This window comes from Scardinius erythrophthalmus, assembly GCF_964197995.2.
Source record: "Scardinius erythrophthalmus genome assembly, chromosome: 17".
NCBI lineage: Eukaryota > Metazoa > Chordata > Actinopteri > Cypriniformes > Leuciscidae > Scardinius > Scardinius erythrophthalmus.
In genome coordinates this window covers 4900290-4917933 of record NC_138237.1, presented here as the reverse complement: position 1 = coordinate 4917933, position 17644 = coordinate 4900290, and the positions used below count along the sequence as shown (strand labels likewise).

Below are 17644 nucleotides of genomic sequence, written 5' to 3'. Positions count from 1 at the left end.
ATCTTTAACTGTACTATGTTGCATTATTTAGATTTTTCCTTATATTATTGTGTTATATTTTCTTTTTGTGTAATTCCTGTTTGTCTACACTATGCCTGTACTTGTCTTCTGCACTGGAAGCTTCTGTCACCAAAACAAACTCCTTGTGTGTGTAAACATACATGGCAATAAAGCTCATTCTGATTCTGATTCTGATTCTGCAGTGCGCGTTCATGTGTTTTGGAGGCGTGGCTTTGGAGACGCTCTGAAGCGAGTGTGAGATCTCGTGCTTTCAAGACTAGCTTGCTATTGGTAGCCTCTCTGACACTGCCTACCCCTAGCTAACTGAAAGTGAAACTTAACTTTGAGATTCATTTCTAAGGAACTTTGAAAAATGGCATCTAGTTCTTTGTCTGAGGAGGATTTATCTTGTCCGGTGTGCTGTGACATTTTTATAAATCCTGTTCTTCTGTCGTGTAGCCACAGTTTTTGTTCAAGCTGTATTCAGAGGGTTTGGGAAAATCAAACATTTAAAGTATGCCCGGTTTGCCGAACAACATCTTCAAATGATCGTCCTCCAGTAAATTTGGCTTTGAAGAACCTGTGTGAGAGTTTTCAGCAGGAGAGAAGACAGAAATCTGGATCTGAAGGTGAAACGGTCTGCAGTGTTCACAAAGAGAAGCTCAAACTCTTCTGTCTGGATGATCAACAGCCCGTGTGTGTGGTGTGTCGAGACTCCAGAAAACACGCCAACCACAGATTCAGTCCTGTAGATGAAGCTGTCGCTGATAATAAGGTCAGACAAATGATGTTTAAAACATTTGATTGAATCAAATATCAATAATTACTGACAGACAATTTCACTTTGACAAACTAATACTGAAAAAAAATACTCGTGAGGGATTTAAACAGGAACAATTCACACATCTCTTCTTTCCAGATCTAGTCTCCCTGTAATCAATCATTTTATCCCAGTTAAAACTCATCTTTGATCATCAAAATTACATATTTAAAGTTTTTTCCTGTGAAAAAATATATTCATGCCTTAAAATAGCTTGAATTTAACTCCAGAGCCAGAGATAGAGAGATATTTGCGATCACGAAAGTCCCCAAATGCTTGATCGTCACGTGATTCGCGCAGACTTCAGATAGTTCCAGGAAGAGCTACAGCTATTCATATCGAGGTCTTCAATCCTGCTCCTGGAGGGCCACTTTGTAATCAATAAATGCATTGATTTACAATATCTATATAATACACAGATATGTGAAGATATGTGTACACAGATATGTGAATATGTGAATATTTTAGGATTAGTGTTGTCAACCAGCGTTGCCTGCCTTGTTTACATATTTCAGGCTAACGTAACCCGGTTAAAGACCGTGTTGCAGTTGTTTTATTTGAATGTTCTTAAACATGAATGTTAGTTAAGGGCAAGATGGGTCATACCTACTATCTGTGCCATTTCAGCTTGGTAAATTTCTATGAAACAAAAAAGTTAAAAATTTCAATGATTTAATCGAATGGCTTGTTACACTACAAGAAAAATATATTGGTCCAGCTCAGGATATGACTCTTTAATAATTTTTACCAAATTCTTAATGCATGCAAAGGCCAAATGTCCACCCTGTCACATGACATTCTCATCTCAATTAATAAATGTTTTGAATTCACAGTTATTGTAATATTTACATTTTCTAAGAGCAAAAATGTCCCTCACTTTACCCTGCAAATGTATTTGAACAAAGTTTTCATTAACGAGCATTATCTTGAAAAATGTTGTTGTATTTTAAGGCAGAGTGGTAATTTCAACACATTTCTTTCAGAATAAAAAGATTCTCCTTTTTCTTCCTTCCTCTCTGTCCTTTCTCCACATTTTCTTCTCTTTATTGAGGCGTAGGGGGGTAACAGTTTAGGACCCAAGGACCAGATGTTTGAAAGAGGACCCGGAGTCAGAATTATAAAAAACTGAAGAAAAGTTTTACTGAAGATAGTTTGCAGTTTCATCAGCAGAAGTTCAGCTTCAAGACTCACACAGGAGTTCGTAGGCCGCCCCGCTTACAGTTACAAAGATCACAGCAGTTATACCATTTCCAAGGTCTAAGCTACGTCCTTGCTTCAAGTTGCAGTTTCTGATTGACTAAGAACACATATAGTCTAAGCTAATTGCCAAACATGGATAGATAGGAGAGTATGTCACCATTAGTCAAGATAACTGTCGCACAATTCCTAGATTTAGGTCTGCGGTGACCTCGGAGGTCGGAGAAAGGCGTCTTCGGGTCTGTTGTTGCATGCCGAAGTGTCCCATATACAAGACCTGCACAGAACATCCAACGCACACACAAAAGCACTAGCGAATCACAGTTTCTCCAAGGTTGAAGAGGGCCTGAGCTAACTATCATCAGGACAAACTACCCAAACATACTGATAATACATTCCCTCCTCAGGAAGAAGTACAGATACTATTCACTTTAGTTTCTAGAGAAATACACATGAAAGAGGTACAATTCTGTAAATCAGGTGAAGTCACGTGAAACAGATATATAGACAACACATGTTGAAGGTCACATCAGAATGTACCTAAAAACAGCTGGTTCACACTCACAGCAAACATATGATTAAAAGCATATTTAAATCACTCATTGAATATAGAAATGATTTATGTAGAAATGCTTATCCCTGATTATTAATCACTCATATACATTGAAGCAGCAGTGGATTCCAATCCAGCCCCGACAGTCGCCCGTTTTAGACCAATGTGGGGTTTCTAAACACCACACCTGGTCTTTCCATAAAGGCTGCTTCAAAATGTTAGGTTTCTGACCCATGCTTCTCTGTCAGGTTATAAAAAATTATAAAACAAACAAGATCTTTTTCCTTCAAAGACTTCACATAAACAAAATATCCTACATAGCACATAGTACATTATTTATCTCCAGAACCTTTGGACAAGCGCTGTCTTTACTTACACAGCTATCATTCATCTTGGCTAATTTGGTTTTATCATCAACGTAACTGATTACAAAACAAGTACATATTTGCTCTCTGGAAGCCAGGGTTAAATAAGCAAGCACTGTTGCTGTATTCCTAGCATGGGCTAGACCCACAGTCACTACTCAGATCCTAAATACAGACATTATCTAGAATCATAAATACCAGGATTTATGCACTAGTTTTTATAAAACTGATTTCCAATTCATTTTAATAAACGAAGATGGATGGACTTCCCCCTTTATAGACCCTTTAGGTTCAAAACACAATGGCTGTCTAACTAAAACTAAACAAAAAAATAAAATAAAATAATAATAATGAATACCCATAATAATCCATCTAAGCACTTTAAGTCATCATCCTTCAGTTTACAGTCACATAGCATGTACCATCTTAATTGTATAACATCTTGTGCTTTTTTTTCTTTCAAAAATAGAAATAAAAGAAAATAAATTCACATCATCATTTCAATCATTATTTTTCCACTGAAATATAGAATTGTTCCTAATTGTTACTTAATAAAACTTTTGTTCATCCCTTATCTTTATATCATGTTAATCCCTGTTAATCAGTGCCATATTATTTTTAATCTGAAACGCTTTTCATACTATTTTAACTTAATTTGTCTTAACAGGCGTTCATAAATAGTTCCATAAATCCCTTGTTTTCATAACATGATATTTTTAACAATATTACTTCTCATCTATCAAATAGTTAGTCTGCAGATACAACAAATAGTATCATTATTGTCTTTTTCACTCCCCTCTTCTACCGTTCCCTACTTAATTAATGTGAGGGAATTCTCTGGATAATTTGGATAGTAACTTAGCCAATGTGTCACTTTGTCTCTCTGCCATCAAGTCTATTATTTTTTTTTGTTTATCATTATGATCCCACCTAGCTGTTTATTTCAATTTAGACCCTCAGTTGAATTTAGACAAGAGTTTTTACCTCATAATGGATGGCAATCTTCAACTTCACAATTCCAATTTACATAAATACTCTAATCCAGAGAGTAATTCAGATCAACATCATACATGACAAAAGTAGTCATAATTACCAATAGCAGGCAGAGCTGGAAAACCAATCCAATTAAACCTCGTCCCATGTTCTGTATCATCTTTTTATCAAATTGACTCAGAATTATCAGCTTCTATAAAGTTTTGTCGTTTCACTTAACCCATCTGTAATGATAAAACAATATCAACAAAATCAGGAAATAATAGTACCCCAAACTAACTCATACAAGACATAAAGTGATGTCTCCATCACACACACACACTCATACTAGACATACATATGTTAACTGCTCATTTTCAATGTTCGCTTTTTGATATTAACTCTAAAAATATTTACTTCACATTTTTCTTTCGGGTTTACCTAATTTTACATAGTCTTTTAACCAGTTTTAAAGCATGTCTGTTCATTATTCCTTTGATTTCAGAAAAGTCAGCTGGGTTGTTTTGGTTCTTTATAATTTTTTTGTTTAAGCTTGCTTTAGCAGGCCGATAACAGAAAGACAGACAGAGTACCATCCCTTCCTCCACTCAACCAGTCTCTCTCACTATAAACAAATAATCTTTTCAACAGCCTCCTAAAACTAATTTAGACAGAATGTAATATTCAATTCATTACAATAACCTTTGACCATTCACCTTTGTTATCCAGACTTTTCTTGAATCTACAAAAGCGGTCTTCATCTTTAGCCACCACCATGTCTAACGACCTTCAGGAGTTAAAACTATGTTATAGACATATTAGTTCAACATCAACACTTATATAAAAAAAATATTGCCCGTAAGGCAACCAACATCATGGTCCTGATATAAATTAAGAAGTTTTGTTACTGTCTCCACATCAAATAATGACAATCACCTCACGGTCTCAGATGGCTCTTAAAAGCCCATTCCCATTAGCTCTTAATCTATAATCTCCATCAGGGTGTTGTCCCCTGGCATAGTTGCAGACACTTGTCACAATGAAAAACAAGCCATCCAAGCAATGTGGTTTCTGGTGAGTGGTATGGAGGAACTCACATTTCTGGGTCAGACTGCCATAACTCCTCACAGCTCATCCCCCCTTAATGATATAAGGATGCTGCTGGCGTCACAGTCACCGCTCAACTCTCATACCCATCTCACATAACACACCTCCCTTCAGGAGATGCCCAGTGGCGGCGGTGACCCCCTGCCTTAGGTTGCCCTCTGTTTGGCCAAAGAGGATCTTACCCGTCATTGAGAAATCACCTCGTGCACACTGGTAACCGCTCTTGAAACATTGAAACAAAGGTGAATTAAGGAGTGATACTCTGCTTCTTGAAGAGAGTTTGCCGCCAAAAAGTATTCTACTTCCTGAGAGTCATGTGTTTAGAGGAGCAGTCAAGGGGCGTGTTCAGAGGGATGTTCCATCAGAGTAACTGGGGGGACATTCAATTCAGGGACACAACATATTTTAAAGACTTTAAGCATTAAAAATGTATTACTATCAAAAACTATATTTTGGTGAGGAATATTATAAATAAGAAAATACAACAATATTAAAAAAAAAATTTTACTTATATTTGTGGCTGAAGTTATGCAAGCTTACTTGGGGACATGGCAGTTTAGCCTATTTGCACTAAAATTAGAGTAATAATACATCAGTTTAGTACATCAGATTAAGTTGTAAAAAATGAGTGCATCTGTCAGCTCAAGCCCACTGTCTGTACTATATTAAATAAAAGAGGCAAAAATCCCAAAAAGTTTTTGTTGTTTTCTTTCAGGAGATACTCAAAGCTTCACTGGAACGCTTACAGGAGGAACTGAAAACATCTGTGAATCGTGAACAGAGTCTTTGTAAAACTGCTGAAGATATTAAGGTTTGAAATAAACAGTGTTGTAATGTAACGGAGTACAAATACTTCGTTACTGTACTTAAGTAGAAATTTCACGTATCTGTACTTTACTTCGCTATTTAAATTTATTTCAACTTTCACTTTTACTCCACTACATTTCCTAGATAAAATGTATACTTTTACTCCGATACATTTCCACTAAGCATCTTTGTTACTCGTTACTACAAAATAAAATCAAAAGAAATGTGTGCGACTGCAATAAGGGAGGTTTGGCGAATCACTGCTCCCTAGATACTAGCTCCACGCTCCGCACGGCGCGCGCTCTATTTCAGCGTAATGGTTGTTTGTTGCCATGCCAATGGAGGAGGAAGCACAACTGAAACCACCACGGAAGCACGAGCACCTACTGGAGGACCTCCCGTTATCGTAGACGACCACCCTGACACAGAGCTCCCAACTCTCACGCATTCACCGCGAGACACACGCAATTGACACTTTTCACACGCTCTCACACCATACATCCATTTTCTCACGCACAGAAAAATCGCGAAGCAAAGAGGACACGGAGACCGACAGACTAGACAGAGCAGGTTAGTTATTATGATAGAAAAAAAATCTCAGATTCTGTCAATTTTATTACGAAATTCAAATAAATACCGTTTTGCCGCTTGTAAATGTGACGTGACAGATCCCTAGCGCACGTGAACCGATCGTCTCTACTAGCTAATAGTAAATAAACACGAATGAACAATGTTAAAAGAAACAGTAGGCTACAACTTACCGAAATGTATATTCATCATCGTACATAATATCGATCAATCAGTGTTTTTCAACTGCGGAAAGGGTCAGTACAATAGCTGGAGAACAATTATGTCACATAACATTTACCTCAGGAAAGCCATTTGATGACCATAATATAGGCTATAGCACGTTAGTTGGCTAGAAAAAAAAGAGCTATAGTATGGAGGCAGATTAGTCTCAAATATAAATCACGCAAAAAACATGATTCACAAATGCGTAGACAATTTCACATGCATGAAACCTAATTCACGTACACACAAAAAAAATCCACGTGTGTGAAAAAAATATATATTCACAAAAAGCAATTCACATGCGCAAAATAAAATTATATAATCATAAAATACATTTCACAAATGCAAAACACAATTCGTAGATATACAACTGTGCACAAAAACCTTTGAATGTTTAAAATGTACGAGTGTATCCTTGCATTTGAATGTGCAAATCGTCATTCACGTACGAATCGCCTTAGATACGTGTGTGTGTTTTTGAGACTTTCCTGGCAGCATAACACTCGTAACACAGAGCAGTCGTACTCTTTAGCCAATCAGATTTAAGCTTATCAATCGACCAATCAGTATCACGTGAGGGCGGGCCTACCTGCATGGTACGTCATCAGCTTTCGACCAGTTCATGGCTGAGCAGAGGTAAGTGCAGTTAATCGTTCATTTCTGTGTTAACTGAAGTTAAAGAAGTTTGAGATCAGTTGAAGCAATAGTTTATTAACTATTAACTGATGTAAGCAAGTGTTGTTGTAATCAGATGTCCCATATCGTGTCAAAAATGAAGAAGAATGATGCTTGTTTTGTTGTATTTTAGCTGAAGGTAGACAGCTCTCACAGCTACATTCACGCTAATGATTGCAAAACAATCATCTGTGGTCAATACCCATCGAGATTGTTCTTTAAATAGTGAATAGACCTATTTTAATGAGCAGCCAGTGTTTTTTGCCATTTGTGTATGATGTTAAATTATTATTAACACTTGTTTCCCTGCATTTTTTAGGATTACTCACCTTTGGTGTGACATCTGGATAGCAGTCACGAACATCTTAATTCATGTTGTTTCTTTATTCTCTTTTATACTTTTTTTTTGTATTTGTCTTAATTGGTAACACTTTATTAAAACGTTTCATTAGTTAACATGAACTAATAATGAACTGCACGTGAACAGCCTTTATTATTTTTTGTTAATGTTAACATTTACTAATACTTCATTAAAATCTTGTTAACATTAGTAAATGCACTGTAAACTAACAATGAACAGCTTTATTTTTAACTAACGTTAACAAAGATTAACAAACACAGCAACAAATGTATTGCTCATGGTTATTTAATACATGAACTAATGTTAACCTAGTTATTGTACCTTATTGTAGAGTGTTACCAATATATTCAACATGCATTTCCTTATGCTGTATTGTAATGTCAAGGTTTTTAAATAAGGTTTTTTATTGTCATCTTAAGGTCTCACAGGACAATATTGTGAAGCATTAATTTTACTTTGCCTAGTAAAATAGGTAAATCTGATTTTATGCTGATAAGACAAAGGTACTTATCATTAAGAGGCAATTAAGATTATGCGACTAAGATTACTCAGTAAACTCTATTCAAATACCATCACTTAATTTCCCACATCCTCTGTCTGCACCTCTTGTACTATAGGGTTTTAGTACTTTAAATATCAGGACAAAATCTTATATGTCCTAACAGAGAGGTCTACTGATGACCGGACTGAACACAATTCATTTTTTAACTTTTCACTTGATGTATTGCACTTATATTTATATACTTTAAAAGCAAAGTACACTCTGACTGGATCTCACAACTCCTGAAGAGACGTATATTTCTCTGTACTGAATATTGTGCTTCACACTTAAGACGGTCAGTTCATGAACTTCATATGTAACAGGAACATTAATCATGATCAAGTCATTTTATATATTTTATTCCCAAAGGATTCGGAAACTTTCAAATTAATAAAATGTGTACATCAAATTGAACTATGTCTGAATCTTTTAATTCTTTCAAGAACATTAAATAATGCATGCATAGCAAGGCTTTATTCCTAAAGCGTGTTCATATAGTCCGCAGGAGACAAATTAATACAGTAACAATGCATCACTTTCAACCACTTGTTGAAACAACTGTCAAAATGGATGGCTTGCAACATGACTGTTTTCAAAGAATTACAGTAGAAATGGTAAGATCACAGTACTGGTTGTCTGCAACTTCATACATCATCTGTCTTGGAAATCTGAAACAATAAAACTACATAATATATGCAGATCAAAACATGCCTCCTATATATATGCACGTCATTACATACATTATCATCAGTTGAATGTGTGGTGGACAGGACATGAACATCCATCAATACTAAAAATAAATGTTTATATTCACATGCAAACTTCTTTAACTTCAGTTAACACAGAAATGAACGATTAACTGCACTTACCTCTGCTCAGCCATGAACTGGTCGAAAGCTGATGACGTAACATGCAGGTAGGCCCGCCCTCACGTGATACTGATTGGTCGATTGATAAGCTTAAATCTGATTGGCTAAAGAGTACGACTGCTCTGTGTTACGAGTGTTATGCTGCCAGGAAAGTCTCAAAAACACACACACACGTATCTAAGGCGATTCGTCCGTGAATGACGATTTGCACATTCAAATGCAAGGATACACTCGTACATTTTAAACATTCAAAGGTTTTTGTGCACAGTTGTATATCTACGAATTATGTTTTGCATTTGTGAAATGTATTTTATGAGTATGTAATTTTATTTTGCGCATGTGAATTGCTTTTTGTGAATATATATTTTTTTTCACGCACCTGGATTTTTTTTGTGTGTACGTGAATTAGGTTTCATGCATGTGAAATTGTCTACGCATTTGTGAATCATGTTTTTTGCGTGATTTATATTTGAGACTAATCTGCCTCCATACTATAGAGAGTATTTATCTAAATATGTGTACTATATTACATATTTATTATATTTTTACTTATATCATTAAATAAAGTTGTTATTATGATAAAAAAAACGCATTATATTTATATCTGATAGGGCTCTCTGTATGAGTTTTTTTTTTCTTGAGAAAAATGAATGCCTCTCTTGTTTACCCTTATATTTATCCAAATTAGTCAATATTGCATATTGTGATGCAAGATTATTTTTTTACATCCCACCCACCCCACAATAAAGCCACAATAAAGTTCACAATCAAAGTTCTAACCGCTTGCTTAAAAAAAAAATATATATATATATACTTTTACTTCAATTACTTAAGTACATTAAATATCAGAAAATTACTTTTGATACTTAAGTACAGTATATATCAGATACTTTAAGACTTTTACTTAAGTAATATTCTAAAAGGTAACTTTCACTTCTACCAAAGTCTTTTTCTAGTATGATACTTGTACTTTTACTCAAGTATTGCTTTCTAGTACTTTATACAACACTGGAAATAAACAATGTAATGAATGCATTTCTGGAAGTATGCTGCGCTGCTTAGCGCATTGGGAACGTCTTTAAACGTGGACAGCTGTGAATATGTTGTGTAACACATCAATAGAATTGACCCGAAGGTATTATAGCCTCGGTCAGTAACGTCATCAGCACGCACCCACGACACAAGGCTATAAATAGATGAGCCACAGGTGCATCGTCAGGTCTTTTGTCTTCAGAGACCATTCTGTGTGTGTGTCAGAAACATCTCTTACCTTTCTATCTGCAACAGATCTTTTTAGGAGTTAGTTTTCAACTGGCAGTGTGCAGAATTTTCTCTCTTTCTCTCTTCAAACAAGTGAAAAGAGTAAAATCATGAGTCAACAACAGAGTAAGCGATGTGTCCCTCCATGTTCTCGTCCTATGTCAAAACTGGATACACACACTTACTACTTTGTTCGTTTGAGGAAATAGCATGCTGCTTTGCGTTTGAGCATGGTGATTGCGAGCACAGTGGAATGTTCACAGTTAAAGTGCTTCGCATTTTCTAAAAAAATTATGGACTTTATGAGTGCCGCCCCCGAGCACTTCTCTCGTTATGATAAAGCATGTGAGAGGTTACTCGAGGTGGTGACTCGTGCAGTGGCCAGATTTCAACTAGACTGCTCTCCTTGAGGATCTCCATGACGTTAACTCGTTCATGGGGAAAACCTTATTCTTCGACATCAACTTATTAGACTATCGTGGGTGCAGGGGCATGTGGTTATACGATGATGTGCCAGTCCGAAGAGACGCTCGCGGGCTATCTTTTCTCTGGGGCTCATTGTCATTTAAGGAGTCAGCACTCCCCACCAAGCCATGTATAGTAACGTCCAAGCTGGTGGGAGTCAGACCAGACTGGTGCTGCTATGCACACTATGGCAGTGTTGCGGGCATACCAGGCTGATCTGCTTAAAAAAAAATTATTAAAAAAATTAAGAACAAGAGGGGGGCTCAAAAGCAGAGTATGGCGAGTTGCGCTCCCCCTCGTAAAGACTTGGGGCCGGCTCATCACGCTCAGCAGCCTCATAATAGACCTGAGACAAAAAAAAAGGTTTTTTTTGTCTTTTTTTTTTTTTCAGGTCTGTGGGTGTGCCCCTTCGGGACGGGGCATGTAAATAGATCAATCAGCTCCTACCTGACACCCCTACGAAACCACTGTAACATCCCTGCCACCTAGCGAAATGTTGAATGTTCTTTTGCAGTGGTTCTCAACTCCAGTCCTCGGGACCCGTTGCTCTGCACATTTTGTATGTCTCTCTTATCTGACACACTCAGTTCAGTTCATGGAGTCTCTCCTGACGAGCTGATGATCTGATTCAGGTGTGTTAAATAAGGGAGACATACAAAATGTGCAGAGCAGCGGGTCCCGTGGACTGGAGTTGAGAACCACTGTTCTATTGTTTCCTGTTATCGCCCAGCACACAGAACATTCCCCCAACAGGAAGTATTAAAATTGGTACCCTTTTAAAGAGACATTGGCAGCGTGAAAGCTACTGCCCGGTATCTCTCTTTGCGTCCTAAAGACAGTAAAAATGAATACATTGCCGTCCTCGCTTTAACGGCATGGTTCCCACTACTGTGAAACAGGAGTAGGTGTTATGATGATGCGGAGATGAACCCAATCGCAGACAGTAAATACTTCACACAAGGTTTATTAACGACAAAAACAGAAAACAAAACCCACGAGGGGGCAAAACAAGACAGGATAGACTACTTTAGACTGACAACACTAGACTAAGATTCAGACAATAAACTAACAGCTAAGACAGGATCAAACTCTTCTTTCTAGACAAGACTTTCAACAGGTTACTCACGGATTGATTCACACAATAAATGACAATGAACCGACACAGGACAGCAAACACAAGGGGATTTAGGCCTTGTCCACACGGACACGGGTATTTTTATAACCGTGACTTTTTTTACGCGGTTCGGCCGTTCGTCCACACAGAAACGCAGTATCAGGACACTGAAACCGAACATTTTTGAAAACCCCTGCCAGGGGGAGGATTTTCAGAAACGCCGGTTGCAGTGTTGTCGTGTAGACAGTAAAACCGGGGTTTTTGCTTCTGATTCAGGCTTCTGATTGGCCAACATGGCTTTACGATCGCCGCCTGCTGGTGTGGCATGTTCTTGACAGCGCTTGATAGCGTGTTTTTGCATTTTCATGTAGGCGGAGATTTCTTTTAAACCGAGCATGTGTGGACGGGATTTTTTTTTTTTAAAACGCAGGAGGAAAAACTCCGGTTATAAAAATACCCGTGTCCGTGTGGACTAGGCCTAAATAGGGAGAAACTAATAATGACAGCAGGTGACACAGGTAAAGCAATAATGACAAAACGAGGATAACAAGGGGGTGGGGCAAGGTAACGAGACAACACAAGCACATGGCCCAAACACAAAGCCATGTGCTTGCACACAAAACATGGGTCTGTCATGATCCTGCCTCAAGACTAGAGAAAATCAAGGACATGAGGGCAGAATCATGACAGTAGGCGCATCTGCTGTCACAAAGGAAGAAATGGGGGACTGCGTCCGTTTCTAGATCTTTTGAGGCTTGAACCTTTCCGTCAGAACGCTCAAATTCAAGATGCTAACTATCAAGAAGATTGTGTTGCAAATTCAACATCACGACTGGTACTTCACGTTCGATCTTAAAGACACATATTTTCACATAGAAATATTGCCACAACACAGGAAGTTCCTGAGGTTTGCTTTAAGCTTAACAGTACCGGGTCCTTCCATTCAACCTAGCCATGTTACATAGACGATTGGCTGATACTGGCCCAATCTCAAGAGCTTTTGCTTCGAAGAAGAAGATCGTTCTCTCTCCTGCCCAGAGGGTAACGTGCTTAGGGGTTAAATGGGACTCTGTCACCGTCTGGTCTCCCCCTCGTGTCTCCCCACATTTTAAACACCCTAAGCAACATCTAGCTAGGTCAGAACATTACATAGGTCTCATGGCAGCTGCGTCCACAGTGATCCCTCTGGGCTTTTTGCACATGAGACCACTTCAGTTGTGGCTCAAAACTGGGAGATTTCATCTATACAATCCCTAAAGGCAAATAAGGGCAAGGGCACGCGCTGAGTGCTTCGTGTCCTTTCTAAAAATCCATGTTTATGGTAAGTCATGAGCTGAATGCTTCGTGCACTTTCTAAAATCCATGTTTATGGTAAGGGTTATGCGCTGAGGCTTTGTTCCCTTTCTTCGTGGTTCAGAACCCTGTTCCTTGCCTTGGGTCCCACTCTAGGTGCGTCTTGTCGTCGCAGAATGCTAACGACAGACACCTCCCTGTCGGGCTGGGTAGCGGTCTTAAGTGGTCGTCCAGCCCAAGGGATCTGGTGAGGCGTCATCTTGATTGGCACATCGATTGCCTCAAATGGATGGCTGTATTTTTGGCCTTGAAATACTTCCTCCAGCAGTTAAGGGGCTATCATGTCCTAGTGCAGGTGGACAATACTATGGTAGTCGCCCTTAAAAATCGTCATGCGGACTGTGTTCGCGAGCACAAGCAGGCTCTTAACAAGCGAGCACAGCAGGCTCTGCTTTAGGGTCAGGACAAGTTCCTGTTCCTTAGGACGATTTACACCCTTAGGAGTCCTGGCCAAGGTTCATCATCAAGGGTCCTTGCCTCTTACTAAAAGCGCCTTGTTGGCTGAACAGTTTGGTTCTTGGAAATAATATCTCTCCTCGACGGCTCGCACTGGGCGATACCAAACAGGAGGGACCTTCAGTCTCAAACGCAGGGGACAATATCCCCAGCCCGAGTTGTGGAACCTTCATGCTTGGCCCCAGAAGGGAACCAACTGAGGGACACTAGGTTTTCAGCTGATATCATAGAGACCATTCTCAGTGCTAGGCTCCCTTCACTAGAGGAAGTTATGCCAATAAATGGGGTGCACTGCACGTAAAGCAGATCCAGTTAACTGCCTAATTAATTCTGACTTCCGGCAGAAAAAATGATCAGCAGGCACATGCCCCACCACTCTCAGGGTTTATGTGGCCACTTTATCGGCTTGCTACGCCTTGATTGACAGGGTGTCACTTGAGAAACATCCTCTGCTCGCCAGCTTCGCTGAGGCCTCTCGTTAAAACCAAGATCCCTTCATGATACTTTGCTATAGTCCTCGAGGGTCTGGTTTTGACCCCCTTTGCACCTCTAGAGTCAGTGTCTGACAAACTTCTGACCCTAAAGATGTTTTTTTCTTATGGTTATAACTTTAAAAGAATCAGGGATATGCAGGCTCTGTCGATCTCGCCATCCTGCTTAGACTTTGCCCCAGGAATGGTGAAAGTGATTTTGCATCCTCATCCTGACTATCTGCCTAAGGTTCCTTTCTCGACTGTACATCCGGTCACTCTTGAGACCCTCTGCCCTCCGCCATTCACAGCGCGGAGCAGAAGAGATCTCACAGACTGTGTCCAGTCTGTGCTCTTCAGGCTTACGTCCACTGAACTAGCCAGTGTTGTAAGTCAGAGCAACTGTTCGTCTGTTATGGGGGCCGTAACAAGGGGGCGGCCGCCACCAAGCAGACCATGTCACATTGGGTCAGGGATGCTATTGCTCTTGCTTATGAGGCGCATGGTCAAGCTTTGCCAGCGTGTCTTAGGGCTCACTCCACCAGGGGGGTCGCCTCCTTCTAGTGCTCTGGCAAGGGGTGCCCCCTAAAAACTTGTTTGTGATGCGGCAGGCTGGTCCTCTCTGCACACATTCATAAGATTTTATAGTTTGGATGTTCATGCCACTCCGGGCTCTCACGTCCTTGAGTCGACATCACAAGCTAATGTCTGAGGCCTTCTTGCATTCTTGTGAGCACACCTACACAACCATAAGGGGTCCAGACACCTTCAAGCACGGCGGCGTGGGTATTCTCGTTCTCAATGTGCTAAGCTGCGCAGCATTGATTGTAGCTTTTGAAAGGGAATAATCTGGGTTACTTGACTGTAACCCTGTTCCCTGAAAAAGCGGAATGAGATGCTACGCCGCCGTACATTGCCGTGCTGATGATGTCACAGGACTGCTCTTAAGACAAAATATCCTGACAATGCACTTGTGGCTCATCTATTTATAGCCTCGTGTTGCAGGTGCGCACCGATGACGTCACCGACCGAGGCTATAATACCTGCGGGTCAATTCTATTGACGTGTTGCACTCAATATTCACAGCTAGTCACGTTTACAATGCACTAAGCAGCGCAGCTTCTCGTTCCGCTTTTTCAAGGAACAGGGTTACAGTCAAGTAACCCGGATTGATACTGATGTAGATCTAGTTTGGCCAATATTGTTGTGTCTTTCATTTCAGTTTCACGCTCAATGCATAGAGACTCAGATTAAAGAAGCGTTTGAAAAACTTCACCAGCTTTTACATGATGAAGAAGCGGTCAGAATTACAGCGCTGAGAGAGGAAGAGGAGAAGAGGAGTCAGAAGATGAAGAAGACGACTGAAGAGACGAGCAAACAGATTTCATCTCTCAGAATCACAATCAGAGACATCGAGGAGCAGATGAAGGCTGAAGATGTTTCATTCCTGCAGGTGTCAATGAATCTTCATTATTCTCCAATGATATGAATGGCAATTTTCAGAGATTTAAGCCAAACTCAGCTGAATAATGCACATTTCTTGATTTTTCTTTACAGAACTTTAAGGCCACATTGCAAAGGTTAGTGTTTGTGTGTTTTTGTCTCTGTGCTTCTGAACTCAAATCATCTCACTCTTAGAAGAAAAGGTTCTATATGGAATCTTAAAGGGTTCCGTCAGACGCTTCATATATAGAACCTTGTTGAGGTTCCCATCATTTTATGGGTTTAGTTTAAATTAACCCATTCGTTCAAGTAATTACATTTAACGAATGTAACAGTTTGTAAACTTTATCACCAAAAATTGAAATAACCAATTAAACATGAGAGTTTAGAAACCTTTTGGCATAAAGAGTTCTTAAAATTGAGTCAAGAACCCTAGAGTTCTATATAGAACCACACTGAACCATCAGCATCTCTGAATGTTGAATGTTGAATGACTCTTGAATGTTGTTTCAGAGCCCAATATATTCCAGCTTCAGACCCCAGTCCAAGTGTGACGATCACTTTCACAGATCACCTGACCAACCTGAAGCTCAATGTCTTACAGAAGATGCAGGACAATGTTGGTAAGAGTGAGTATGACAGACACAGCAATGACTTATGTGGTTATTTGTCTTAATGTGTGTGTATGAGTGTGTATCTGTTCTCTTTCTTCAGCTTCAGACTTAAACATCGAAAGCAAGCAAGAAAAAGAAAAAGAAATTAGACCAGCATTTGATTCCAAGTGGGGGAAGCAAGAAAAAGAAAAAGAAACTAGACCAGCATTTGATTCCAAGTGGGGGAAGCAAGAAAAAGAAAAAGAAACTAGACCAGCATTTGATTCCAAGTGGGGGAAGCAAGAAAAAGAAAAAGAAACTAGACCAGCATTTGATTCCAAGTGGGGGAAGCAAGAAAAAGAAAAAGAAACTAGACCAGCATTTGATTCCAAGTGGGGGAAGCAAGAAAAAGAAAAAGAAACTAGACCAGCATTTGATTTCTGGTCGTGGAATCAAGAAAAAGAAACTAGACCAGCATTTGATTCCAGGTGGGTGAAGCAAGAAAAAGAAAAAGAAACAAGACCAGCATTTGATTTCTGGTCGTGGAATCAAGAAAAAGAAACTAGACCAGCATTTGATTCCAGGTGGTGGAAGCAAGAAAAAGAAAAAGAAACAAGACCAGCATTTGATTCCAGGTGGTGGAAGCAAGAAAAAGAAAAAGAAACAAGACCAGCATTTGATTTCTGGTCGTGGAAGCAAGAAAAAGAAACTAGACCAGCATATGATTCTTCTTCTTCTTCTGATTTGTAATGGCAGTTGGCAAACAATTTTTTAATGTGCATTACTGCCACCTTCTGAAATGGAGTGTGGATCAAAATAGCCTACTTAATGGCGCTTTTCCACTGCATGGTACGGCTCGGTTCGGCTCGGTATGGTTCGACTCGGCGCGGTACAGTTCGGCTCGCTTCGCTTTTCCACTGCGTGGTACGACTCGACTCGGTACGGCACGGTTCGGTTCGCTTTAGCTCGGTTGCTTTTCCACTGCAGTTAGTACCGCTTCAAAGTGGGTGGGACTGATCGTTATAGTTGCGCCGCCTCTACTGCCATGACATCATCATATTAAATGCGAATTTTTCATTCCGTGTTGCCCCATCCGCTCCTCGGCAACCAACGAGAGGAACGTCTGCACCTCGTCTTAATACTTTTAAAACAGGTGCTACAGCGTTGGATGTTGTCTACTGGCTATTTAAATCTAGCGGGTTTAGTGTCTCGTGTCGTAAATACAATGACGCTGGTAGTGATGATTCTGTCTGACCAATCAGTGATCTGCAGTGTTTTCACGTCACATTTTAGTATCGGTACGGTACGCTTGGAACCTCAACAGAGGTGGTACCATTTAAAGCGAGCCGAAGCGAGCCGTACCATACCGTACCATGCAGTGGAAAAGCGCCATTACTTACTACAAAATAAATAAATAAATAAAATAAATAA

At 39.5% G+C, this 17644-nt stretch overlaps 1 protein-coding gene across 4 annotated transcripts; it reads left to right on the top strand.

The window, feature by feature from the left end:
• Positions 1–332: 332 nt before the first annotated feature.
• On the top strand, positions 333–17054 carry LOC308706311 (E3 ubiquitin-protein ligase TRIM17-like). Of its 4 annotated transcripts, none has more exons than XM_081391905.1 (7): positions 333–775; positions 5730–5825; positions 15400–15630; positions 15735–15757; positions 16134–16243; positions 16335–16503; positions 16607–16835. In XM_081391905.1, the coding sequence occupies exons 1-7, from the start codon at positions 374–376 to the stop codon at positions 16707–16709; spliced, it is 1134 nt and encodes a 377-aa protein (XP_081248031.1). In that variant the 5' UTR covers positions 333–373; the 3' UTR covers positions 16710–16835. The 4 variants fall into 4 exon arrangements, with proteins under 4 accessions (XP_081248031.1, XP_081248030.1, XP_081248029.1 ...); XM_081391904.1 differs by having other exon boundaries at positions 16134–16249; XM_081391903.1 differs by having other exon boundaries at positions 16335–17054.
• Positions 17055–17644: the final 590 nt, after the last annotated feature.